This window comes from Oryzias latipes, chromosome 22 (genome assembly GCF_053564925.1).
Source record: "Oryzias latipes strain Hd-rR chromosome 22, Olatipes_Hd-rR_3.1".
Taxonomy (NCBI): Eukaryota; Metazoa; Chordata; class Actinopteri; order Beloniformes; family Adrianichthyidae; genus Oryzias; species Oryzias latipes.
Window position 1 is genome coordinate 15,295,439 of NC_136258.1, and position 26,787 is coordinate 15,322,225.

The 26,787-nt window shown below is 41.2% G+C and overlaps 3 protein-coding genes across 4 annotated transcripts; 1 reads left to right on the forward strand and 2 right to left on the reverse strand.

Moving 5' to 3' along the window:
- Positions 1-48: 48 nt before the first annotated feature.
- Positions 49-12,947, reverse strand: togaram1 (TOG array regulator of axonemal microtubules 1). 2 transcript variants are annotated; one of them, XM_023951527.2, is made up of 23 exons: positions 12,682-12,947; positions 10,925-12,088; positions 9,260-9,320; positions 7,891-8,019; positions 7,437-7,700; positions 7,072-7,340; positions 6,758-6,981; positions 6,531-6,619; positions 6,358-6,450; positions 6,183-6,251; positions 5,319-5,461; positions 5,055-5,226; positions 4,722-4,949; positions 4,331-4,451; positions 4,134-4,239; positions 3,359-3,594; positions 3,100-3,258; positions 2,351-2,477; positions 2,168-2,283; positions 1,904-2,087; positions 1,588-1,807; positions 1,414-1,500; positions 49-1,171 (listed from the first exon to the last, which is right to left on the reverse strand). In XM_023951527.2, the coding sequence occupies exons 2-23, from the start codon at positions 11,942-11,944 to the stop codon at positions 918-920; spliced, it is 4,371 nt and encodes a 1,456-aa protein (XP_023807295.1). In that variant the 5' UTR covers positions 11,945-12,088; positions 12,682-12,947; the 3' UTR covers positions 49-917. The 2 variants fall into 2 exon arrangements, with proteins under 2 accessions (XP_023807295.1, XP_078796869.1); XM_078940743.1 differs by lacking the exon at positions 12,682-12,947 and adding an exon at positions 12,417-12,511.
- Positions 12,948-14,442: 1,495 nt separating this feature from the next.
- On the forward strand, positions 14,443-23,264 carry klhl28 (kelch like family member 28). The gene is made up of 6 exons (XM_023951299.2): positions 14,443-14,631; positions 15,329-15,589; positions 15,666-16,303; positions 16,389-16,832; positions 19,252-19,460; positions 20,654-23,264. The coding sequence occupies exons 2-6, from the start codon at positions 15,329-15,331 to the stop codon at positions 20,815-20,817; spliced, it is 1,716 nt and encodes a 571-aa protein (XP_023807067.1). The 5' UTR covers positions 14,443-14,631; the 3' UTR covers positions 20,818-23,264.
- A 54-nt stretch (positions 23,265-23,318) lies between these two features.
- On the reverse strand, positions 23,319-26,644 carry dorip1 (dopamine receptor interacting protein 1). Its single transcript, XM_004082364.5, has 5 exons — positions 26,505-26,644; positions 25,753-26,277; positions 25,575-25,664; positions 25,345-25,479; positions 23,319-24,294 (listed from the first exon to the last, which is right to left on the reverse strand). Exons 1-5 carry the CDS (start codon positions 26,585-26,587, stop codon positions 24,111-24,113), a joined length of 1,017 nt encoding a protein of 338 aa, XP_004082412.1. The 5' UTR covers positions 26,588-26,644; the 3' UTR covers positions 23,319-24,110.
- Positions 26,645-26,787: the final 143 nt, after the last annotated feature.

A 26,787-nucleotide genomic window follows, 5' to 3' on the forward strand; every position in this document is an offset into this window, starting at 1 on the left:
TTTCAAAATTATTTTGTTAATTTTGAAAAAAAAAGCACACAAGGTCGATTTAGAGAAATAAAACCATTTATTCACACATACATATATATTCATCTTGTTCACACACAAGCTCAAAAATAATTTAACAGATTTTGTTACAAGGCTACTTGAAGACTGGCACTATTTTGAGACAGAAACCGACCGGATCCTTCTCCGTTTCTCAGGCAACCTCAGAGGGGGGGGGGGGGGGGGGGGGGGGGGGGGGGTGGCAAAAAACCTTATCTGTTCCGGTACCCCTGATCCAGGGATAGCACTTCACAAAGCGACCTTGATCGAAGCATCTGTGTACAAACACGTTACAAAAATACAAACCGTTGTTGCTGTTTTTTTTTATTTAAAATCTGCACGATAATTAGATCGTCCAAAATAACAGATGGTACCATCTCAGCACATCTTTAACGACACACTATAGGTAAACTAGAACAGTACCATCGTACAGCATATATAGACCAAACCAATACTGTGCAAATCCACGTTCAGGACGTACAAAGTTTTGTTCGTGTTTATCTCATTTCACGGATGCAAAAACTTCACGACACATTCCAAAAATATGACAGCTAATTTAGAGAAACGACAAAATATACATCTTTTTTTCCCCACCTTGTGCATTTACTTGTACATTCTGCAATTACTCTGATTTGTTAACAGTACATATGGATGAAAAAGCTATGACAAAGACCTACAAAGTGCAAAAAGAGCAGGTTGAGTATGCGTAAGACCTGATATTTTACAATGCCTCTGCAATTCTGCTGAATCTCTAACATAACTCAAGCTGAGTTTAACTGGAAAAGGAGCAGGCATTATAGGAAGTGTCCAGCATCTCTTGTCTTAAGGTGAGGTCATTGTAGATGAACCGTTGCTTGTGTTCAGATTCCCGCTTAAGGTAATGCTCTCAGGATCTCGTTTAGATCTTTGTGGACACTAGCGGGCTGAGAGGCGGCACATTCGCTCAGGCTTGGTCCCATCTGCGCATACATGGCTTGGCACAGGCCGACAGTGGCACCCCTTAAATTGCTTCCCCTGCTGTTGGTGGTGCCGCTGTGGGTGGAGGTGCCCAAGAGGTGCCACAGTAGAGGTAAGACTTTCTGCTCCACCGTCTGAGGCTTTCGGGGGTAGAGCTCCGTCACAAGATCTGAAAGGAAAAAATATTACAGAAGCTAGAATCAGATCAAACTTTATTTGTCCAAACTTTTCTGACTCAAGTAGCTTCAAAGTGCTTCACGATAAAACGTTTTCCAATTTTAAAAACCAAAAGCAAGACAAAAAAAATAAAAAAGCCAGATTAAAAAGGTAGGTATTGAGTCTTCCTTTAAAAACATGAACAGATGAAGAAGTGGGAGCTGCTGATGTTCGCAGCTGCTCTGTTGAACGTACCTGCAACCTTTTCAATGAGGTCCACCTTTGCCTTACCGCTTAAAAACTGAGCCTTGGTGCAGAAAGGCTGGAGGAGGAGCATGTTGTCTGTGAAGATCAACAAATGACAGTCAAAGCAAAGCCCTACTCTGCAACACACGGATCTCCAAATTTTCAATCATTCTAGACGAGCACCCAGATTGGAGATGAGCGCGTTAATTGCTCCGACAGCAGCCGAATAGATGGCGTTGTTTTTAGAATTGAGATGATTGTCCACTATTGCTGGGACCAGGATGTTGACCACTTGAGACAAGTTGTCCTTCAGTAAGTGGATTATTTTCTGCAAAGACTCCAAGGCGTAAAGGTTGACCTTGCTGTTGGATTCCTGCAGTCTGGCTTTTAAGGCATCAAACACCTACAGTAGGAAATAACAGGAAGAGGAGTGAAAACCTCAGTGGGGAAACTCATCTGAATTGTGAGACAGATGAGAACAAAAAATGTCTCTACTAACCGGGAACATGCTGTTGATGACCATGTTGGGGTTGTCCTGACAGTCAGCCACTAGCTGGTCAATGCCCTTAATCCTGTCTTTGAAGTCCTTTGATGCCAGCAGACCTGAGATCTGTTGGATGTATTCAGTTTTGTCTGCAATACTTTTTGCCTGAGTTCTGCAGCTGGGATGGCTACGAGATTCTCTGGAAGAGGTTTGAAATGTACCAATTCAATATTCAGGTACAAGTTTAACATTTGTACAGTCTTTGATGGTGACACCCACCTGTTGCTTTGGTGGAGCGGCTCTCTGTTGAGAGAGGAGGCCCGGGCTGTGCCGCTGCCAGGGAGGGAGCGCCTCCCTCTCGCTGACTGAGTGTCTTGGGGCGTCTCGCCAAGACCCTGAAACCCCAGGAAGCCAGGTTAGATACAGCAGAAAAGGTGTGTGCTCTGAAAAACAACCACCTACCCTTGTCTTGAGAGCGAAGACAGAGTCTCTGACAGTCTGCAGGTCCTTGCTGGGGATATATTTCTCCAGGAGCGTGTCAAAGTCAGGGTGGGAAGACAGAAATAGGAGGATTTGACGACCGTAGTACCTGTTAAGGCGAGCAGCATGATGAGAATTTAAACAATTCATCTTTATCGTTTTCCAAAGACCCACCCCGATCATCTTTTAAGCTATCTAAATAGCTTTCCCGGTGGCCATTTGTGGTAGTTCTTTAGAAATTCACCTCTGATTTGTGGGGGGGACTGTAGGCGCGCGGCAAACTCCCCTCTGTTTACAAAATTTTACAACGGCGAGCAATACTGGAGCTATCCAGCCGTACAGGTTTGAGCCATTTGGGGAACTTGTACCCCCCTCAGCGTATCATCCAAGTCACAGATAAGCTCTTTTATCAAACAGCATTTTTTCATCTGCTCCTGATTCGCAGCGATTTGAATAAAGAAATACTCTGAAATGCTCATTTTAGCTTCATTTTCTTAATTTATGTCCCCTATCATCAGAAATATCCCACAAAAACACAATTGTCATCGAGTGGGTCTTTAAGAACCTTATGATTTATACTTGAATGTGGGTTTTAAGTACCAATGCAACAAAAAACCTTTCATATTTCTCTTTAAATATTTTTAACTGCAAATGTTAAAGTATTGCTACTGTTCATCTGAAATGGTGTGTACATATAAGAAGTGTAAGCGTCTCATGTTGTTTAAGCAAACCTTGCATCCTGGGAAGAATCTTGTGCCAGTTTGGTGACAGCCGGTAAAATTCTCTCAGTCAGATTTTTTCCTCCAGACAGAAGGCGCGCCGCACCAACCTTCTTCACCAGATTCGCCAGGTGTTGCGCGGCGCATTTCCTCACGACTGGGCTGAGGTGACTGTGAGAGGAGGAGAAGTCCATTCAGTGAACGAACAATAACCAGTTTTGGGTCTAAGCAAACCACTTTTTTTTTTTTTTTTTTGTGATTTCTTTTCCACCTGAGACCTCCAGAGAGTAACGCGCTGATGCTTCGAGTCGGGGTGCAGTGCTGCACCATGCAGTCCAGTGCTGCGTCCACGTCTTGCCTTATGAAGGCGTTGCTCTCACCCGCCTTCTGCAGTAAAGCTTTGACTGTGCCCTCCAGCTCCAGGTCCATTGTCCTCTGCAGGTGCGTGAACAGCTCTCCCAGAGTACACAAAGCCACCCTGGACACACCTGATCGCAGGTTTTTTACCTGAATGACAGAGATCCCCCCAAAGAACACAGTCAAGCATAAAGATGTACAGTTTAATTACAGTTTAAAGCAGAAACAAGTTCCTTAGAAAATGAGTCCAAATTCTTACTCCGTTGGCAGATTTTTGTTAAATAAGCAAAAAAATAAATAAATCTGTCAATACGGTAAGATAAGTGGTCTTGCAAGAATCCTTTTTTAAAAATTCTAGTCAGTGAGAAATGTTTTTCCAAAATACGAATATTTCGCTGTCGAAAAACTTTCTTTATAACATTATTTTCTTGCAAGACAGGAAATAAGACATTTTTTTTTCTTAAAACAAGAGCCTTTTTACTTTCTTAAGATCAAGTTTTGGCAGTGTGCCTCAAGTCATTTAAAAGTTTGGTGTACAGTTACACTTTGACAGTAGTGTGATATTTTTAAGACCTGCACAAAATGTTACCTTAAAAAATTCTGCAGGGTTTGATTAAAGGGTTTGATTTTTCAGGGTGGGTTGGCGTTAGTTCTTGGTGACTCTGGGAAAGTGCTGTAGAAAAAGTTACCTCCTGGATGACACACAGACAAACTTCATGAAGATTGCTGTGTAGTGTGTCAGGGTGATAAAGGGCTAGAGAGCGTAGAAGCATCAGACCCTCAATCTTTTTATCCCTGGAGAACAAAAGCATACAAAAACTGAATTCATGCCTTAAAGAAAGAGCGTTCTTAGTATGACTGCATATTGGAACTGTGCGTTGCCCACCAGTCTTCAGAACTCAGCAGGTTGAAACTCTGTGTCAGAACCAGCTCTGGCTTTGAGAATGGCCCCATATTTGCAGGTTCTGAGGGGTTTTTCTTGTGATGCGTGGTATGGGTCAGCTCATCTAAACATGCCGACAAAAAGCACACAGAGATTTAGCGTCATGTTACATCTCTGTCTCTGCCAGAGAGTGAGCGCAGCGGTGCATTAACACGAGGTTTTCAAAGCAAAGCGTTGTGGCACGGAAACAAACATCTTCCTCCCCCACGCTCCAGTGATCCTGGCATGCTAATTAAAATTGCAACATTTTCTGTTCCTGTACTGCCTCATGTATTCCTAATGTGCACGGATGTTGCCAGACTACTCATTGATGAGGCTTCCTGCAATCACTGACCTGAACTGTGAGACTGGGAGAGCCGGGTTCTGTTGAGACTGGAGACCCTTCTTAGACGAGACCCATTTTTTGGGTTTGGCGGCTCTGCCGGGGGGCTTGGCTGGTGGGGTGGAGTTAAGCACTTCGCCGGACTTTGGGGTCCTGGGGGGCTGGAGGGACTTATGGTCGAGTCATCGGAGTGAGACTCTGCTTTAGTGGGTGTCAGAGTGCTGTCATTCAGGTGAAGGCCTTTAACACACATGATCAAATGAAAAGCCCTGCTGTAAAACACCATCTGTGTGGATGATTCAATAAAGTTCAAATAACATTAAAACCAACAGAAATGCGTCATGCCTTTGATGATTAACGCTTTACTCTCGTTTGTGGGTGAGTCTGACAGCATCTGTCTGACGCGGTGGCGGATTATTTCTCTGTTTTGGTCCCCTTGAGTCAACTGAACCTCCAGCTGATCCAAACGCTGCAACTTTGTTTTATGTCGCCCCAGTCTCATGCTTTTCACCTTTTCCTTCACAAGTAAAAAAACACACACAGCAAGTGAGACTAAAATACCCAAGAGTTTTCTCTTAAGGTGACAGAAGACGATGCAGTGCGACTAACTTTAGCCTCGTCAGGACGCGAGCTGCCCATGCTGTCGATGTGACTGCTGAAGATCGGTGCTGAAGGCTTGGTGGCTGCTGAACTACCCTGTTCAGGTGGAAAGGAAACTCCTGGACTGTTGAGCAGTGTGGTCTCAAACATGCCTAAAGATCAACAAAGGAGATTTTTAATAGCATGGAAAATGCTTCTTAGAGTGAGCTAGGATGTTAATAAGGATCACACAGACCAAAATAAGGTTTTTTTTTATGGATGATCCTAAAATGGAAATTACACCAACAAATCAGTCAGAGGACGTTTGAGTTTTTTTCAATTGCGTCTTCAATGTGATGATTAGTACGGAGCATATCCAGTGGGTTGAAATGATGGACAAACGTCATCATCCAATCAGCGATGTCCTATAGCGCACACCTTTTCTTAACATTTCATTTTGAATCCTGGAAATTACTTTTGTTTTCCAAAACGTTTTTCTTTCTTTTCATTTTTTGAAATCGTGTTTTGGATTCTGGAATTTGGTTTTGACTTCTGTAAATGTTTTGTTTTCCTTTTTTCTCTCTCCTCTTTGTGTTTAAATTTTTTTGCGTGGAGGAATTTGTTGGTGTGATCTGCACTTCAGGGACACCTTAGTTTTTAGCAGAAGAATCACAAAAACACATTTTAGACAGACCAGTAAAGAAGTAGCAGCAACATTTAGGTGAAAAAATTTCATTTCTAGACAGTAAACAATATGAACCAATATAAGAAGATCCAACTTTAAATCTACCAATGATCATAAGAGCAGTGAGAACTTAGAATAAGCTGTGTTCTCATAAACATCCTGACTATTTGTTTTGTGAAATCAAATGAAACTAATTGGCAGTGACTGACCTCTTCCTATAACGCCCTCTGGAATATCTGTGCCCGGTGAATTCCTGCCACTGTGGTGGATTTTGGATTCTACAAAACAAGGGAAATCGTTTGTTTACCTAACGTTACAAAGCCGCTGCATTTGCAGCAGAAAACCTCTGTCCAGGCTGGCCTTTTGAAGTTCTGAGCAAATTACCTGATGGAGGGCTTGGATCTTGCTCTGTGTTGATTGTTCCATTGGAATGAGTGACTCTCTGCCCAGATAATAGTTCATTTCTCTGAAATGATACTTTGAAGAAGAAAATAAATAAATACAAGAGTCAAATACAAAGCAACACGATGGGTGAAAACGTTTTATTCCTCGGGTACCTTGAAGGCCGCTGAAGTCCATGGACATGGAAGACCTCAGATATGCAGAAGGCACCTTTCCAACGTGAGGTTTCATTATAGATTTTTCCCTGATAAAAAGGAGAAATTATTTAAATAAGGTGTAAAAAAAAAATTAACGAATGTATCAATATTTTCTTTCATAGACTGACCTATAAAAAAAATGCAGTAAACTTTATTTAAATGACTCAAACAGAGGGATCCCTGACCTGCTTTTGATGCCCTTCAAGCTGGAGTTGGTGGCCGAGCTCATACTGGAAAGGCCACTCTCACTAGCTGAGCTTGTAAGGGCTTTGGTGGAGTGGGAAGTGGAGTTCAAACGCACGTCCACCCTCACAGCCGAGTCAGGACTGTCCGGATCTGGACTGCCTTGGCCAACTCCTGCCCTCCTCTTGGCGGTGCTGTTTCGCAGCGAGCGCAACGAGTTCAGCATCTGTGTGCAGCAGTTATTTAGAGCATAAGTGTGAGCAGATGAGGTAGCACTCAACACAAACACGCTGAACTACAGAGCTTTATTCCTGACCTCATGCGTGTCTACAGCATCGCCCTGCCATGTAGTGATGTTCTCAGAGTCAAGAAGAGCGTTCTTGTCAGGTTGGTGGTTCATGAAGCTGCCAGAATTATAAGATCTTTCTCCATTAAGAGAGAAGGAATGATCCACTTTGGGGACCACCGGTGAGATAAAGAAAGTTGCTCGGGGGCTGCTTAGAGCTTGCCGAAATGAAGAAGTCGAACAGGAGCTTACAAGAGAGGCGCGGAGCGGTCTGGGAGAACGTCCACTGAGGAGTTCCCCTTGAAGTGGAAAAGACAAAAACAGTCATGTGAAGCAGAGATGGGGGGAAACTCTTTAAATGCAGTCATGAAGACACGCGTCTCTTTGTTAATTACCCTTCACTTTGCCTGCCGTTTCTCTCCAGGGACTTGTGTCCCGTTGGTGAGGGCTGTTCTCTCTCTTGTTGGGCCATGTGTTGGACATGGAGAGGGAGGAGTCTGCATGGCGGCGGGGCAGAGTTGGAGTTAGCGCGCCCACTGGGTGTGTAGCCAGCGGGTAGGAGGGCAGAAGGAAGGAACCGGGCGTGGAGGGGTTTGAAGGGAGGGAGAAGGTTCGCTCGACACTGGGATTCCTCGAGAGAACCCGTCCTTTGGGTGCAGCTGGGAGACATTGGATTCAAAACGTGGTTTTAGAAGCGTTGTGGATTGGTTTATGGGTGGACTAAATGCTTCCACACACTTCATTCCAGTAGATTTCCATTAATATTATTTGAGTTTTGGTAAATCGCTAATGCAATAATCATCTCACATATACAAGAGAACACTTTGGTCATTTTTGTCAATTACTTACCAACACTTTCGTTAGAGGTGTTAGTGGATTCAAAGATGTGTGTATCTAAGATGAGGCTTCCACTTCTTCTGAGTTGGGAGGGAAACTCCCCCCTCCTGGAAGACTGACGCTTCTGTGGCTCTGCAGAACCTTAAAAAACAACAAAAAGGTAAACATTTTTATGCTCACAGTGAGGTCAAAATGATTAAAGATTCAATTACAAAACCCAAAAAAATGCTGAATACAGTAAATGAACATCAAACCAAAAAATCGGATGATAAGGGGCATGGGAAAAAAACTACATCAGGAAAATAGTAATAATACTAATAGAAGCAACACAAAATATTTGTAAATATGATACAGCAGCCAAATCTAAATAGTGCTTTTAGAAAAACGAGAAAAAGGCCTCTGAGATTTAAAGACTCACTTAGACCATCTTTTGATAGATTGTAAAGGCGTTCCCAGTGGTCTTTAAAATGTGATATTGCTGTTTTGAACCAAAATCAAGAAAACCTGTGTTGTTTTCTATGACAGCAGTTCATTCGAAATTTTCCTCAGAGTTGAGGCAGGATTGTTGGCGCGGAGCAACCCCGCCCCCCATTTCCATGCTCATTGAGAGTTTGCATTCTCTGCCACTCGCTCACAGCTCCTAACTCCCCCAACCTAACTTTAACGGTGTGAGGTCAAATTAGTTACCTTAAATATCTGTATATATGTCCACCATGTTAAAAACATAATTTTCATCAGAATAGTTCTTTAATCTCACACATGTATTCTCCTGCTTGGCAAAACAGACAAGAACACTGAACAACAACCTATTTTATTTTTTCAGTCATCTAATTAATTAAAACAAACTGCGTTTAAATGTATTTTTACGTTTTTAGAAAAATTACTCTCTTTGCTAATCTGTAGTTTGAGTCTTCGGTCGTATTTTTGGATTATTTTGTCAGAATTGAGTTTAGTTTCAGTCGCTGCAGCAGCAATCTTTCAGTCCAACTGAGTACTGAATAAGTGAGAGCCATTTTTTAAATTGCTTTTTTGTTTCCAGGTCTTGACAGTTCTCCTACAATTTGTCTCATTTTCTCATAATCTATAGCTTTTCACTTTAAACAGCAGTTTCATGAGCAGCAATGAAAAGCAGCCATTCTAGGCAAAGATTTGAGAACTTAAGGGGGATTTCTGGTCTGTCTAATATTAGCTCTGATGTTATGGTCGTTTGTGGCTGAAAGTAAAGATATAGCTGCATCCCATCTTCCTTGCTCACATCTGGGAGCTTCTGTTGTCTCTTGGAACCGTGAATCCTTTGATTTTACATCCTAATCCAACTTAAAGCTGCTCTAAACCGTGTGGCGCTGAAGTTGACCGTGTAGAAAAGATCCATGTCACTTACTGAAGCTGGGTATGTAGGTCTCTGACTTCCTCGACACAAGCGTCAATTCATCAACCTGCACCTAAAACAAGGGGGAAAAAATCTTTTAACAGCAGCCACAATGATTTTTTAAGTAACTTGAAAAAGAAAAGAAAAATCGGCCTTTAAAAATAACAAAGACGTTAGTGTAATTCCATCCACTAGCCTGAACAAAGAGATGGAGCCGATACATGACTCAGACAAAGCTGTGTGGGTATGAGCGGGCATTTCTTCAGTTGCTGTATAACTTACTGCACGTGTGTAGATTTTACCGACAAAGCAAAATCTACAATTGAAAAATAAAAAAATGAAGAAAAAAAAGTGCTGGAAATCACCTCAGCTCACACACTGTAAAACAGCATGGCTGTGTGTGTGTTTGTGTTTTTTATCATACTGCCTACGATGTCAATAACACTCATAGTAGAGCGCTGGGTGTGATTGCAATCAGCATTAACCCGGCCATGTTTTACAAGAATGACCCCGCCATGTGAACACTTATGCTTCGCAGCCTGTTCCATAAACGCCGTGTGTGGCTCAGGGTTGCTGGGAAACAAGAGAACGCTGTCAACACAAGGCTTTTAAAACAGCTGGACCAAAGAGCTCAAAAACAAATCAGTAAATAAAATAATTGAGATCACAACAGATTTAGTCAAATTAATCTGAGCACAACAGCTTTGGTGAGTTATGTCGTTTATTATCTCAGTTAGAATGACAGATTGACAGAATAAGTAAAGCTATGCATTAAAGGCTGTTTAAACCTCAAATTTCTTACCTGCTCAGAATAACAAATTCAGTCTTGTTTTAACGGTCAACTAAGCAGCAAAAAGGGAAATACGCCGCTCTGTTTTCAAAGACATGATTCTATGTAGCCAAATTATTAGAGCATCAGAGAAGAAATGGGAAAACCATCCTGTTTGTGATGAACTCAAACTGTAAGAATGTACCCATGAACACCCTGCAGCAGCTCTAAATCAGATTTTTCCCTCGTGTGCAGTAACGCCTGTCTTTCACACTGTGTTCTTGCGATCTGATCACCTGGTACACATGATAGCACCTGGTTAGGACAGGGCCTCATTTTCTTCGTATTTACAGCTTACCCTCTGCAGCTCCTGTAACACGGCGGATGAAAACACGCCAGGTTTTTGCCTCCAGATTGTTCCTAAATCTCTACTTTTTGAATTTGAAGTTTTCTGTGCATGTCCCATTTTCTAAAACACGTGTAATGACGTTTAAATTTGTTTATACATATGGATGCACTGGTGTGACTCACACCTTATAAGGAGGAAAGAGACACCAAATAGGAAACATGCCTCCCCCTCTGCCTCCTTTTTCTACCAATTCTGCACTGTGACACAAAGATTCTATATATAGTTTCCCCCCTCCAAAGAGTCTCCGAGGAAAGTGCTAGAATTAAGACTTCCTTCAATGTGATTCATGTCTTATAAACACATTTTGAAGCTCCAAGTGCAACTGCAGAGGCAAAATGATGCACTTTTAAACTCTGTTGTGAATAAAATGCTGAAATGATGAACCAGCTGAATATTCACCAGCAGTTTCACTTAAATAACACAATTTAGAATCCAAAAAAATGAGATCAAGACAAAGGAATTAGACATTCACAAATCACAGATGTAGATAAGGCCTCACCTGATCAGAAGTCTTTTGGTCAGGACAGCTGCTTTGTCGCTGCTCATTCTCAGATGTAGAGAACCTTGACATTTCCCAGGGTAGTTTGTTTTTCCCTTTACTCGCACTGACAACCCGATCGTCAGTGAGAGACCCTAGGCTGCCATAGCCAAATAGTCTGTCGGAGTCTTGGTCGGTTCTGTGGCTCCTGGCATTGCTAGTTCGCCCTCCGTTCATCACCCAGTCCAGATCAGCACCCGACCCGAGTGGCTCTGAGCACCACTGTCCCACTTTAGGCACGACCAGGCCATACTCCAATGTCCCGTCTGGAGTCAGTTTGGGAAGGGTGTGCCTCATTCGCCGTGCCTGTACGGCTGCTGAGAGACCCTCTGCGTCCTCTTTTTGCTCAACCATGTCGACGGCTTTCATTAGAACCTGCTTTTTCCCTGTGTCCAGGCAGGAATCAAAAACAGCAAACAGTTCAAGGGCAGCAAGGCGGACCCTCCTTTTGCTGTCTGCCAAGTATGGTGCAACCTCGAAGCAAAGCTTGGGAATGTTAAAATCCTTCCTCGGATGAGTGAGAATAGCTGCCATAATGATGTTGAGAACATCTTCCCGAACCCTGGAGTTCTTGTGCTTCAAGTTGCCGATGACAAGACCCAAAACTTGTTGAGGTTCAACTGTTTTCATCAGCTGCTGGAACACATTCAGGTATTCATTCCGGGTGAGGGTGCGAGTATCTCCTAAGGCTTTGAGGGCTACTAGAACTATATGTTTAAAATATCTGTCTACGCTACTTTCAAGCTTCTCAATCAATAAGTTCAAAACCTGTAGAGCTCCGTACAGCACCTTAAAGTTACTATCATCCAGCAGTCTCGGGAGAAACTTGATGAAATCTTCAATACTATCACAGGGAACCGACTTAATTTCCACTTCTGAGAGGACGCGTTTCAGCTCATCCACCCCATTCGTGCGACTTTGATAACTCTTCAGGTCCAGAAGCTGCTCGTGTAACTCTTGGGAAACCAATCCAGGTATCATTATTGAAGGACTTTCAGATCAGGTCAAATTTGAGAATTCAGGGAAGCCAACATGATCCTCTGAGGACAATTAGGTTCCTCAGCTTTACTTTGTGCAATCATCCTCAGAGGTCAATGATGAAACGCATGCTTCTTCTCAGTTAAGCTGTAAAAAATAAAAAAGACAGAAAAAAAAACGTTCTTATTTCAGGGTTTCAAAATTATAGAAAGTATTTTATTTTGAAAGGCAACCAATAATTTTAAAGGCATTTTGTGGAACAACAGTCCTATTTCTAGGTGGCATTTAAATAGGAAGTTGTATAAAATGTTATTATAAGTTACGTAGTTGAAATAAATTAACTTCCAAAATAAAGGCAGCTGTTATTTTTGCTCTGTCAGTGTAAAGCATTTAACTTAGCTTGTTATGTAAACCGGGATAAACGCAACCACTTGTGGCTCTAAGCTCGGCGATAACGAGGACAGCAAGACATAACCTGATTGCGGTTTCCTATATTTTTTGTCCCTGGTAGTTGGACAGGTAATAATGGTTAGGTACACGAAGTACTCCGACGAACCCGCTAGTAACAGTTGTGTGCTTAGTAATCTAGTTCTTTCGCCCCTTAAAGAACTCGTTACCGTTAACCAGCCTCAGTGGTTTACGGCTAACGGCGGCACCAATGCAACAGCGCTGAGCTAACAAGCTACTCGGAACATTTCGCCGAGTTGCGCTAGCAAAGTTAGAAAGAAAACAGAGCTTACGCGGTTCTCCCTCGGGTCCCTTTTTAATAGGGATGAAAACTCCACTGCTTAGTCCTTTCTCACGTCATGCTGCCGCCGCGACAGCAGCCCTGGACAGACATGTCTTCTTAGCTGTTGTCAGAGGCGCTGAACATTAAAGCTACCAAGGTATTCACATCGAGAGGAGCCCCCCCCCCCCCCCCCAAAAACACACACACATACATATAACACACACACTTAGGCAGCAAAATGGCGAATACATGTCGCAAACTGAGCGCTTCCATGGTGACGCGAGTTCGAGGCTCGACACTGCTCCAGGCGGCATCATCATCATCATCATCATCATCATCAGTACGCAGCACTGAGACTTGCAAAATGTAGAGCATTAAAAAAAACAACCTTTGACATTATTTTAATATTGATTAAAAAAAAAACTATATTAGTTATTATTGTCGCAAACCAATAACTTTAAAGAAAATTTCTACACCCAAATTATAAGCAAGGAAAAATTGAGTTTGGGTGACTGAACACTTTCACCTTTTTTAATCAAAGAAAGTAATACATAACTCCAAAAATTGGATCTGATGGGTTTACATGCTTTATGACAATCTAATAATCGGAGAAAAAATTCTTTGCACGCTTTAGTCTTTTGTATTGAGTCTAAAATATGTATATGAATAAATAATACATAAAACACATAAAACCTACTGGCCTAGTATGAAGCTCGTTCAAATACACGTAAAGAAAATTAACATCTATTTAAATATTAATAATTATTTAGATCATTTAAAAAAATGAAGGATTGGATCACACCACGTCATTCTTTTTTGTTTGTTTATCAGATTTTGGCAGATTTCTGATTTTTAGAATTATGCTGAAAAAAGTCTCCCCAATAACTTGATTTATATTTTATATTTTAAATCTGTTTATTTAATAATGCCAGTTTAATTTTTAGGATCACTTGAAAAGAAGCATGGTTAACTACCACTATTCTGTAGGACATATAGAAACACTCAACAAACACCCTGCTTTCCTCTGTTTATTGGTTTAAATGTTTATGTTTCATGCAACAAGGATCTGCCATGCTTTTTGCCCTCATTAAAAATGACATTCATGAAATTACATTCTTATCAGATCAGTGGGGAGAAAGATGTCCTAATCGTTTTTTTCTGCAATTGGATAACTGTCATCTGCAAAAGACTATCAGATAATGTTATTTAAATGACCAAAACAGACTTTTCTTGCATGTAAACAGGCTCTATGAATGAAACACAGGTGAAGTTTGTGTGCCCCCCTCCCCAATTATAAACAGAAAATGAACGTCATTTAAAAGAAAATAGGAATACTTCTTGCAAATATCAAATAAAAACCAATATATATATATATATATATATATATATATATATATATATATATATATATATATATATATATATATATATATATATATATATATATATGTATAAAAAAACGAAAATTCAAAAAAGAGTCATCGAAATTTAACTTTTTCTTAAATAGGTTTTTGAAAAATTCATTCAGTATAAGTTTTTGACAAAAATGATGCCCTTTTTTTACTCTATCAATATTTCAATTTTTGCTTTTGTTAAGGTTTTGTAGATAAGTATAGGCTACATCAGAAACGGCGATATCATATTTAACGGTATACATTCATACTAACAGGATTACACGTTTTTTTATTTTTTGTTTGAGGTTTGCTTTTTTTAAATGTTTTATTTTTGCTTCCAAGTGTTTTTCTTCTTTCTTCGTGCAGCCTTTTATTTTGAAGGAAACGGAAATGGGCGTTTCGTCCTGTTGGATATTTAGAGAGCGCTCTGTTAGCTTCGTGGCTAGGTCGGTTGTTAGTCGGTTGTTTTCTTGAAAGCGGTCCGGGGTTCCTCCTTGTCGGCGCTGAACTCCGCCACTGCCCAGTTGTCCATCGCCTTGCCACGCCCAGCGGCCCATAAAATACAGGTTTGATTTCTTTATTTGAACAGATTTAATGTCATCAGAATGCTGGCTATAACGTCACGTTTAGTGGCTGTCAGCCATGTCACTATATCAATCAATGATGCAGCTAACACACAGGAACTGTGTTTATTTTAGCAGCTATCTGCAATGCAATGAATTTAAACATATATTCACTATTTTGTCGTTTATCCGTTTAAGCAAAAAAAAAAAAAATTGCGGACGAAACTACGTTGACAAGACTGTTCTAAATATGTTCTACTAGCAAATTAAAGCGAAGATGTTCGGGCTTTTCCACTGTATGATTGCTAGCGTGTTAGCTATCTGCTTGTGTAGTGCTAGTAAAGGTAGCGAGCGGTTTTTATGTATTTTTCTGATATAGTCTTGCCTTAAGAATTCAGTTATTGTCCGTCCTAAGAATCTTGAGGTTATCATTATATGTTTGAGCCAAATGCAACAATTTAGACATTTTTAACCTGCGTGTTTTGGGCTAAGTTGTACAATTTGGAAACGTCACGGCCCAATTTCGTGAATGTTTTAGAAAAATGCATTATTATGGGATTTGGAACATACAACAATTTTGTTTAATGTGAAATTACTCTTATCTTTCCGCAACACATAAATCCCCATTAGACCACCAGTTTTTGTCAACTGAAGCCAGTTGCTGTAATTTTTATAGTGTTTGGTTCATTTCCCCCCTCAGATGGACCACCAGGACCAATCCTATATGTTTGCAAGCCTCACACGACCTCACTCGGAGCAGCTGCTGCAAGGCCTCCAGCTCTTGCGGCAGGACCATGAACTGTGTGACATTGTCCTACGTGTGGGCGATGCCAAGATCCATGCCCACAAAGTAGTGCTGGCCAGTATAAGTCCTTACTTCAAGGCCATGTTTACAGGTAATCTGTCTGAAAAGGAGACCTCTGAGGTGGAATTCCAGTGCATCGACGAGGCTGCTTTGCAGGTAATGTATGGCACAAGGAGACACTGGCAGCACCGATTAACGGCTATGGTGACGTATCTTTGTTTTACTCCCTCAGGCCATTGTGGAGTATGCTTACACCGGCACGGTGTTCATCTCCCAGGAAACGGTGGAATCACTACTACCTGCTGCAAATTTGCTGCAGGTGAAGCTCGTTTTAAAGGAGTGCTGCTCCTTTTTGGAAAGTCAGCTGGATGCTGGGAACTGTATAGGCATTTCTCGCTTTGCAGAGACGTATGGCTGTCACGACTTGTGCCTGGCCGCGACCAAGTTTATATGTGAAAACTTTGAGGAGGTTTGTCAGACAGAGGAATTCTTCGAACTGACGAGAGCCGAGCTGGACGAGATCGTGTCTAATGACTGTCTTAAAGTGGTCACAGAGGAGACTGTTTTCTACGCCCTGGAATCATGGATAAAATACGACATCACTGAAAGACAGCAGCACCTTTCTCAGTTGCTCCACTGCGTTCGCCTTCCACTTCTTAGCGTCAAATTCCTCACTCGACTGTATGAGGCAAACCACCTCATACGCGATGACCACGCATGCAAGCATCTTCTGAACGAGGCCCTGAAATACCACTTTATGCCTGAACACCGACTGTCCTATCAGACCGTGTTGTCGGCTCGACCCAGGTGTGCCCCGAAAGTGCTGCTAGCGATAGGAGGGAAAGCTGGACTGTTTGCCACCCTGGAAAGGTAATGATAGCAAAATGCAAAACCAAATTTGTTCTCGTATTCATCGTGTCTTTTAATATATTAATATCTTCTGCTTATTTTTCAGCATGGAAATGTATTTCCCCCAGACGGATTCATGGATTGGACTGGCTCCTCTTAGTGTTCCCCGATACGAGTTTGGAGTGGCAGTTCTGGACCACAAAGTGTACGTGGTGGGAGGCATTGCCACACACATGCGTCAGGGAATTAGCTTCAGGAGACACGAGAGCACAGTGGAAAGCTGGGACCCCGAGACAAACACTTGGTCCTCGGTGGAGCGTATGGCGGAGTGTCGCAGTACCCTCGGGGTGGTGGTTCTGGCCGGAGAACTCTACGCCCTGGGGGGATATGATGGCCAGTATTACCTTCAGTCGGTGGAGAAATACGTCCCAAAGCTGAAGGAGTGGCAACCTGTGGCACCCATGACAAAGTCCCGCAGCTGCTTTGCCACAGCTGTGTTGGATGGCATGATCTACGCGATTGGAGGTTACGGCCCTGCACACATGAACAGGTAATGCCATTGATATGAATATATATATATATATATATATATATTAGGCCTGCACAATATACCGCAAATTTATCGTTATCGCGACATCAAGCTGTGCAATATGCATACCGCAAGAGACGGGGAAAATCGCAATAATTGGTTACTTTGACCCATGTGCTATCTTAGGCACTTTAACATTGGGAGTTGGGTCATCTAGACCCACTAGACAGTGCACTGAACCTTTTTTCTTCAATGATTTGTGATCTTCACTGGTGTCCATGCATTACATGAAATCCGTCCACCTTTATCCACCTTTGTCATGGTAGGGAGAACATGTTAATGTAAGGGTGGGGTCATCCAAGATAGCACAAGGGTTAAATGTGCTAAAACAAACTCATGGCAGCTTGAAATAATGAATAAATGAAATAAATCCCTTTATGCATTTAACCAATTGGAAGGACCCGTTTACGCTGTTGATCAATCAGATGAGCCCTTTTATGTTTGACGTTTGCCTCCTATGTCGACAAGGGTCATTTGGAGTATAATTTTTATACTGTTGCATTGAAATGGAAATGATGTTTTTGGTTGGTTTGATATTTGTTTATATACCGCAAATTATATCGTTATCGCAATATTAATCACCAATATCGCATATCGCGAGCTTTCTATATATATATATATATATATATATATATAGATATAGATATAGATATAGATATAGATATAGATATAGATATAGATATAGATAGATAGATGAGATTAAAAAATTTATTTATTTAACCACATATTACTTTCTGGTGTATTTTGAAATGCACACATAATGATTAATCAAAATGCAAAATACTGCTGGCTTTACAACTTCAAACTAAAAAGCAATGAGTTTCTCTTTTTTGATCCATTTTTTTTTTTTTAAACATTGTTTACTTACAGGTTAATTTAGTCATCTCTCCCTGAGATCCTTGATAACACAGTCCATTAAAAGATCAAGAAAACATGTTTTAGAATTCAACTTTGTTGTATTATGGAAGAAATAATGTAGTTTTAAGGATACGGATCCCCTAAAGGGCCATTGATGAAAAAAAAAAAAAAACTGGAGGAAATTTCTTTCTTTTGAAGTAAAGAAAAAAAAAAACTAACTGGTGCGCACCAGTTAGTTTCAGGTGACGTTATGACATTGTCAGTAATATTTCGTGTTTTCAGAAAGTTCACAAGGTCCATATCCTCAACTTTAGCCATTCTCAAGACAACTGTGGCTACTTGGTGCACAATGAGCAAGCAGGTCAACTATCTGATATCTTCCGATACTAACTGGGGCGCACCAGTTAGTTTTTTATTTTATTTTTTTACTTCAAAAAAAAATTTTTTTCCTCCCTTTTTTTTCTATCAATGGCCCTTTAGGGGCTCCGTATAAGGATGTAAAGGCACTCTGGTTTTCTTTCCCTAAATCATCTGTGGTTATGGCTTTTAGGCTGGAAAATGAAGGCCATGCTCACTGTTGGTGAGGTTGTTATGATGTGCCATTGTTGCCACGTTGGGGACATTTCTGCACAGTAACTGTTGTTTTCTTAAATGTGTCATGGGTCCAGGTTTATAGGAGGAAAGCTTCACTGGATCAAAATGATGCATAAAAGTCTTACACTGAGACTTAAGTCTTTACACTTTAGTCTAACCGGATAGACAAAGTTTAGTTTTTTCTAAGGACCTTGTAACCCATCTTGTCTCTCGGGGTCTAACTAGGTACTGAATAGAAATGGCAATCAAGCGAAGGATCTCGAGAGTTACTGAGAAAATGTCTTGGGGCCTTTTTATTAGGTGAGGAAGAATCGGAGCATTGGTGTGATAGCTGATGTTTTAGTAAGGGGGTGTTTGTCTGCATCGCTGTGATTCAGCAGAGGACTGCATCCCTGTGGCTGGTTTCCTTGACACCCACAGCCCTTCAGGAAAATGTGTTCGGACTGAAAATCTTGGGGGAGATTCTCATTCCCTGGTGTCTTGAGTGTTGTCGCTGGTGCTGCAAAAAATAATCCCAGACCACCTGTGCTCCTCTTCATTTGCAGAAAGTTTCTAAACTGGATTTAAAAGAATTATTGCCTGTATTTAAACCACAAGAAAATGCAGTCATTCTAATTCAAGAACGCCTAAGCCCACTCTTCAAGCTAACGCCCTGTTTGTTTTCCCTAAACCAGTTATTTCTCATTACTTGGATTACGTGTGCTCAGTTAATTAGACCTCTAAATCCAGCCAATCAGGGCAGAGATGGCTGGAAAACAAGCTTTTGAGCACCAGGATTGGACAGGCTACTATGAACAAACATTGTTACTTAAAGATGTTAAGTTAAAAACTGATTTAAAATTCAAAATAATCATGAAAGCAGAGCTTGGTGAACTGATGTTTCCAAATTATACTTATCTTTTGATTGCATTTCCTCTAATTTACACAGCGTGGAGCGCTATGACCCCAGCAAGGATGCCTGGGAAATGGTAGCCCCCATGGCAGACAAGAGGATCAACTTTGGAGTGGGGGTGATGCTTGGCTTCATATTTGTGGTTGGCGGACACAATGGAGTGTCCCACCTGTCCAGCATTGAGAGGTACGATCCTCACCAGAACCAGTGGACAGCTTGCAGACCAATGAATGAACCTCGCACCGGTGAGTCTATGATTCATAAGTAACCATTTGAGTCCACAATATAAAGACCCACTCTGATGAAAATGTACTTGAGGCATTTTTTACATGGTGGAGGATATACAAGGATATATATTGTACAAAATTGAGCTTAAAATTGTTTTCCTGAGTACCGTATTTTCCGGACTATAAGTCGCACTGGACTATAAGTCGCATTTTAACTTTCACAACCTTATTTGACACAATCATAGCAGACTGTTTATCTAATAATTTCACAGTAATTCTTTCTCTTACTTAATTATTTATTCCTTTCATGAAGCATCATTGGCCAACTAATACTCTGTTTTCATCCTGTATTTGTAGAAACTGTTTTCACTTTTATTGCATTTCTGAATCTATGAAATCATTGGAAAATAGAATATTATGTTGTTAGCCTTCAAGATCTTACTGTAAAAAAAAGTTTGCTGATTCTATGAGTCACTTAACATACTCTTAACACTTAACATACCTCATACAACAAATTGACCCAGAAACATCATCTCTGTTCCTCACAAATGAACATAACAGGAGGGTTAACAATGTATTTATTTCAATTTATTTCTAATATAAGTCGCTGCGGACTATAAGTCGCACCCCTTGCCAAACTATGAAAAAAAAGTGCGACTTATAGTCCGGAAAATACGGTAATTCTTTATTCAATTCGTTGGGAATCGGGAGCAGGTGAAAGAATGCTGTTGGATTGTATATGTGATGTAGAAAATGCTCTGGGCGGGTCTGGAGTGGACTCCTTGCTCTGTTCCATCCTGATGCATCCACTTGCAGACAAATTGATCCATGTACGTCTTTGTTTTCCTCGTCCGAGCTGGCAACTGTTTGCTCGCCATTTTTGATGCACCGGTAACGCTAGGCTCTGGGTGTGAGTAGCTGTAAGGTAGTGGGATAGTGTAAAACGGCTTAGTTACAGGTGACTGGAAGGGGGGCGGGGTTGCTCCATGCCAACTTTCTCTCCCACAACTCAGTTAATTTTTCTAATGAACCACTGCTGATCTGCAGAAACTATGGCCTAGAAATGACGAGATCATTATTAAAAGACCACTGGGAGCACTTTTACAATAAATCCAATGATGATCCCAATGGGTTTATTTTTCTTTTTGCCCTTGTCTTTGACCAGCAGAAACTAGTGGGTCAAGCTAATTTTCAACATCATTGTCTTGCAGGTGTGGGCTCAGCCATTGTGGACAACTTCCTGTATGTAGTAGGAGGCCACTCCGGGTCGTCCTACCTGAACACTGTCCAACGTTACGATCCCATCTCCGACAGTTGGTTGGACTCGAGTGGCATGATGTACTGCCGCTGTAACTTTGGTCTGACCGCCCTTTGACCCACAGAGATGCCAGCTAGGACTCGCTGAAGCTACTTGGACACAGTTACCTTGCCCTCGTCGTCTTCTCCTGTTTTCCCGCATTAATCCTCCAGGTGCAGATGAGTGGAGCTGCACGCGAAGGAGAACATGCCGTTACTTTCCGGATGGATGAATGTGCAGGGGACCACAGTCACTGCTTCAGAGATGACCAAAGGCACGAAGTCAAGAGCAGACGTTTGGGTGGGGAGCGGCCAACGTAGAGATGACCGCTCTTCTGCAGTCGAGTCGCGTCCCAGGGACTTGTGGGATTGTTCACGAAGTTTCTGTTGGCAGACACTTTAGTTGTCCGTCGTGTCGCGAACATCAGAGACGTCAAATGTCTCTGGTTTTTCTGCTGCAACCAGAACAGTTTGTTCAAAGTTTTTTGACAAACAGTTTGCTTGTGCATTAGTAGGAGTCTGCAGTTGTTGGCCATGCAGCGTGTTTGCTCAACAGGTACATGCATGTCAGATAGGACTGTTTACTTTGTGACACATTTGTGTGCAGAACTGAGGCTCAGATTGAGAAGTTTCTGCATCCAAATGACTGCTTCACCCAAAAAAGAAGCAATGTTTAAAGTCTTTATATTTTTCTCAAAAAAAAAGGGCTGCCTTTTCTTTTTATGTGTATATAATATAAATGAAGTATATAGAAAATAATATATCCTTTAGTGCATTGCCTGTGTGTTTTTTTTTTTTTTGCACTGAGTCATCAAGGTGTGCTCCAATGTGTGTAGTTTGATTCCCAGAGTCACTTTAGTTGTGAGATGCCACTCGTCGTGGCAATGTTCAGAAATTCTGTCTCCTGTCGCATCGGTCCAGTGTCGGTTACACTAAGTGGTGCTATATTTAGAATTCAGGATTCAGCTATTTGCATTGCTTCACATTTTTACTTCTGTTTGGCTGCTGCTACGTTAGACGTCCTTAATGCACAAAAACTACAAGGCTCCAGACAATGCAATAAAATAGTCTGTTGAAAGGGAAACTGTTCTTAAGTCAGCGATATGTTTTACTTTTTTTTTAATATCCTTTTTTATTTTCATTTATATACTTTTACTAAGCATTTGACTTCCCAATTGGAGAAACAGAGTTTTGTGCCCTAATGTGGCAGTCTTGCTTTTCTGTGGTAACTGATCACAGCTTTGTGTTAAGTGCCAAACTTTTTTTTTTTTTGATATACTTTTAAAGCATTAAAACTGAACAGGATCTTCATGTGCCACATTTAAAACGGCTTCTTTTCATTCTCAAAGCGAACTTCTTAGCATTTCTCGTTTCCGTGTGCTGGTGTGGATGCAGAAGCACTGTGCGAGCCAACTTGCCGCCGTCACGACTCCTGTGTGTTTTGGACATTAGTCTCGGTGACTGGAAGCTCATTGAGGGTGTTGCTGTGCAGACTGTTGCTCCACTTGGTGACACAAAAATGCACAGCTGTAGCAGAAAGCCTGAACAGAAGGCGGCGTGTGCGTTGCTCAGTCTCTGTGTTGCTTCGTCCACCAGGGTTTGCACAAAGGTGGAACCTTTAAGCTGGCTCTGGGTTGCACTTACTCTTTGATACACATTGTAATTTGTTTGTACGTTGGAAGCTAATGGCATTTAGATGATGCAATAATACTTGTGTTCTCCATGTTTGTGTCTTTCAAGGCCAAGGCGTCTCATTATTGCTGTTACACAACTCGATGTGGCATGTTGGCTAATAATGTGGACATGTGACTCCAAATGGTACCACTTTTTTTTGTGTGTGCTGCATGTCAGTCCCTCTTTACGTGGCATGTTGTCTTTGATTTGTTTTTTTTTGCATACTTTAAAATTGTAGCTACCACCATAAACTTTGTAAACATGCCCCCCCCCTTTCCATCCCTGTTTTAAATCACGAAAAGCTGCGTTTGCCTCTAGCTAAAGTCAGCTTGTTGATCACTATTTTTCTGTAGGATCTGTTTTAATCAGATCAAAAGAAACGATCCTTCAAATGTCATTTTGTGTTAAAATCCCATTTTGTCCAAAGTTGTTTTTTTCAGCACTGATCACGCAGGCGTAATGATGTGCTGGCGTTCATGTACCATGTTGTGACAAAGTACAATTTCAGCAAAAGAGAATCTGCAAAAGAATAAGTTTATTTTTAATTATTTGTTGTCACCGCCACTCTCACCAAAGTGCTTGTATACAAAAACCTGGTATGCAATGAGCCGCCCGTTTACGTTCCAATTGGGGTGAACTCCCTTGATCCTCCGCTACTTTTTGCATTTCTCCATTGTGTGTCTGGAATGAGGTTGGCCTTTTCTTTCCTGTGGAAAAATGCTGGAAGTATGTACAAACATTCTAAAGATGTAGCCGATCACATTTGAGGACATTTTCCATACATCTCAGCCAGTTTTTGTGGTGCAGTTGTACCCAGTTTAAAAAAATAAAATAAATGCTTGCCTTAAGGTACTCTGGCGTTCTGAATCTCTTCTCACAATTCCACATACACAACATGAAACTGTATATGTCAAATTATTTATTTGCATTTTAAGAGAAAAACTGGGGACAAAAATAGTTCTGATTCAGACTTAACAGCAAAATACATCCAAGCTTTCTATGCCACAGGCACTATTTGGTGATCGAGGTCAAATACATTTTATAAAATAGCAGAGAGTCTGTTGATCTAGAACTTCCATTCACATAGATGCAGCATGCTTCATCTTTAGAATCAGACATCAACCTTTAGTTTGAGACAAAATTGAAACATTTCTAGATTTTAGGAATTTTACACAAAAGGCTCAAAATAATTTCATCATCTAAGTAGGTGTTAGCTAAACGGTTAGGGATTTTTTTAATCCATAAAGCAGAGTAAATAGAAAAAGCACCACTGTATATATGTGTATGTATAAGAGAGGATGTTTTTTTTTTTGCACTTCTTGATGCGGTGAAGTAAATTCCCAAAGGAACTTTGAAAATGTTCTCTATTGATCAAAGCAGATCAAAGTCTTTTCTGGTAGCTGCTTTGAAGGAATATCAAAATACTTTTAACAGACATAATCTATAGAACTATTATAGTCCATTATGTTCTCGGATTACAGTCCAAGAAGGAAACTAACTTCCATGCAGTGCAGTCCATCTGTTTTGCAACTGAAACAGGAATCACTAAGGTTTGTGAAAACTCACAATAAAAATGGGGGGACATCGCTGTTAAAGAATTGTATTACCAAGATTTAAGCCAGAGAAGTCCCAGAAGAAGGTGATACACCCTTGAGCTTGATGAGGATTTAGCTCATCTATCCTGGGACTGGAAGGTTTTCATTTCTGCGAGGCGCGAACGTAGACCAGAGAGGACAGCAGCAGTAGCTCAGGCGGCCTGTGTAGCAGGATTAGATTGTCACTTCTCAGACCGTCGTAGTGCATCCAGCAACCATCTATCTGAAAGGCTGCAGAGTAGTGATGCTCCTCTTTGTTGAAGAGTGTGGCGCCCTCTAGCAGGTACCTGTGGAAAACACATCCTGTCGTAATTTCTGGCATAAAGCAGCAGATGACACCTGGATGATACTCTGCAACAAATGATAGTTTTTAAATTTTAAAAGGTTTCCTAATGTGTAAGAGGGTGAAAGTAACTAAATATAAAGGATTAAAACTGGTGACATAAGTGTGTTAATTGAACTGAAGAATATATTGAAGATCTAAGAAACAATTTAATTAAAAAAAGCGGTTGCATTAAATCATTTTTGTCACTGGTGAGTGAGAGGGACAAAAATTCCCTAAAAGTGAAACTAAGTAAAAGTTGGCTACGTATGGATGAGAAAAATTCTAGCATATTTACAAATTTATGAACAAATAAACATTTTAGGAAGTATTGCTACTTTTTGTAAAAATAAAGAAAAAGAAAAAAAGGGATTGAAAAATAAAAAACAAGTGTATATTTGACAAGTTTTAGTCCGGAAAATTACATTTGGTGCCAGATTTGCAAGAATTGTAAGCTTAAAATGGATATTTTAGTGTTATCTGTGCGTTTTTAACATGCTGTTGGGCTATTTTTCTGATTATGACGCACATTTATAAAGAAGATTAAGCTTAAAATTGCATTTTTGAGTTTTTCTTTATTCAGATTGTTGGGAGCAAATAAAAAAATGCTGTTTGAAAATGAGCTGATCTTAAATGGAGCAAATACACTGGGCGGGTCACAAGCTTCCTGGTCTGCTCCTTTCTGATGCATCCACTGGCAGACAAAGAGATCCACGAACATCTTCTTTTTCCTTCGTTTGAGTTCAATATTGCTAGTGTCTAAACAGATGGGTGACGGGAAGAGGGGGCAGGGTTGCTCTGGGATAACAGTCCTGCCCACAACTCATTTTGTGGAGAATTTCTCACAAACTACTTCCGCTCTGTTGAAACTATGTCCTAGGAAAAAAAAGCCTTTTTGATTTTGGCTAAAAATGGTAATACAATAATAACTAAAAGAACGCAGTTCAACAGTTCAAAAGATGGATAACAGGAGTGGGAACTTTAAATGTTTAAAGTAAGATGAGATTCTTCCTACCTGTGCTGACAAAGAACCAGGTGGTATGGAACATACGACAGATCCTCTGACCTCCACTGCTGCATGTTGAGAATAACAAAGGGTGGAGGACCATGGCAGAATACCCTGTGAGAAAACTCCCTTAAGCCATCACACCTGTTTGGAAATATGAAAAATAAAAACACATCAGGAAAATTTAATAGAAAGACTGAAGGAAAATGCCTCCTAAAGTTGTCCTTTGGGTGTCTCACCCTTTTTCAGTGCAGAGGAGGAGCTTGGGGCTGAAGAACTCATCCACAGCGGACTGAATGGGATCTCTGTGTGGGAGCTCGTGAGGAGGGCTGATGGAGAAAAACAAGTTACAACTTTAGGGTTTATGGATCTTCATAAGCCAAAGATGCTGGTAGGACAAAGCAACGCAGCCCTCGCCTGATGTTGATGGTAGTTTTGGTGATGTTTTGAAAGCGAGTTGGACAGCTCCAGTTGGTGCACAGGCTCTGCTGCATGGTGGACATGAGGTTCTCCAGGTTCTCTGTGAAGTTCTGGTGCTCATTCCCAAACAGGTCGATCTCCAGTGCCGTCTGGTGGATCTCTGAGCGATACTGTCTCTTGGACATCCTGTTCCAGATCCACAGCATCTTCACTGTGGTGTAGTCACAGGAGTCCATCAAGTACAGAAAACGTTCAATGAACTGCTTGCCGAGAAAAACAGCCAGCTCCCTGTGGAAACCCCGGTTGTCCCGGAGAATCACATATAGGATCATGAGGAAGCCGTCGATGGTGCACGTGTTCTTCAGCTGGATTTCCACGCACAGGGGGATGCAGGACACGGCCTTCCGTCCTGCCCTGATGGTGAAGACGCCGCCCCACGGGAGCACAGGCCTCCAGAAAGAGCGGTCCTGTTCTTCATTGTTGTTTATGGAGGCACGTATCTCCTCGAAAAGGGTTTTAGTTCTAAAAAAATAAAAACAAGCAATTCAGTAAGCTTAAAGTACGTTATTTCAATTGGGGCTATTGCTAATTTACACAAGGAGGGCGCTACCGCTCAAACGTAAACACTAACACGTTGGTCACGTAGGCTAAACTAGCAAAGCGAGAAATGCGGAAAAGTAAATGAAAATGAGAAGCTCAAGTCCAAAAGCATGCATGTTTCGATAGTCCAGCAGATGGGTATAGTTTACCTTTCGAAATGGAGATTGTTGTCTGTCGTAGAAAATCGCGAGAAGTCCCCGTTGTCGATCAAAACACTGAATCTATTCTCCATAGTTTGTCGTGTTTCGTCATGTCTTCAGTCGGAGATTAAAGCCACAAATAAGGACCCTGCATTGATTTTACTCGTATTTTCTAGATCAGTAATTGATATTAAGAGGAAAAAAGAAACGATACACTGACCTATATAAACAAATAGACGTATGTTTTGGGATATTTACGTCAACCGTGTGCAATTACGGCACTGCCCTCTAA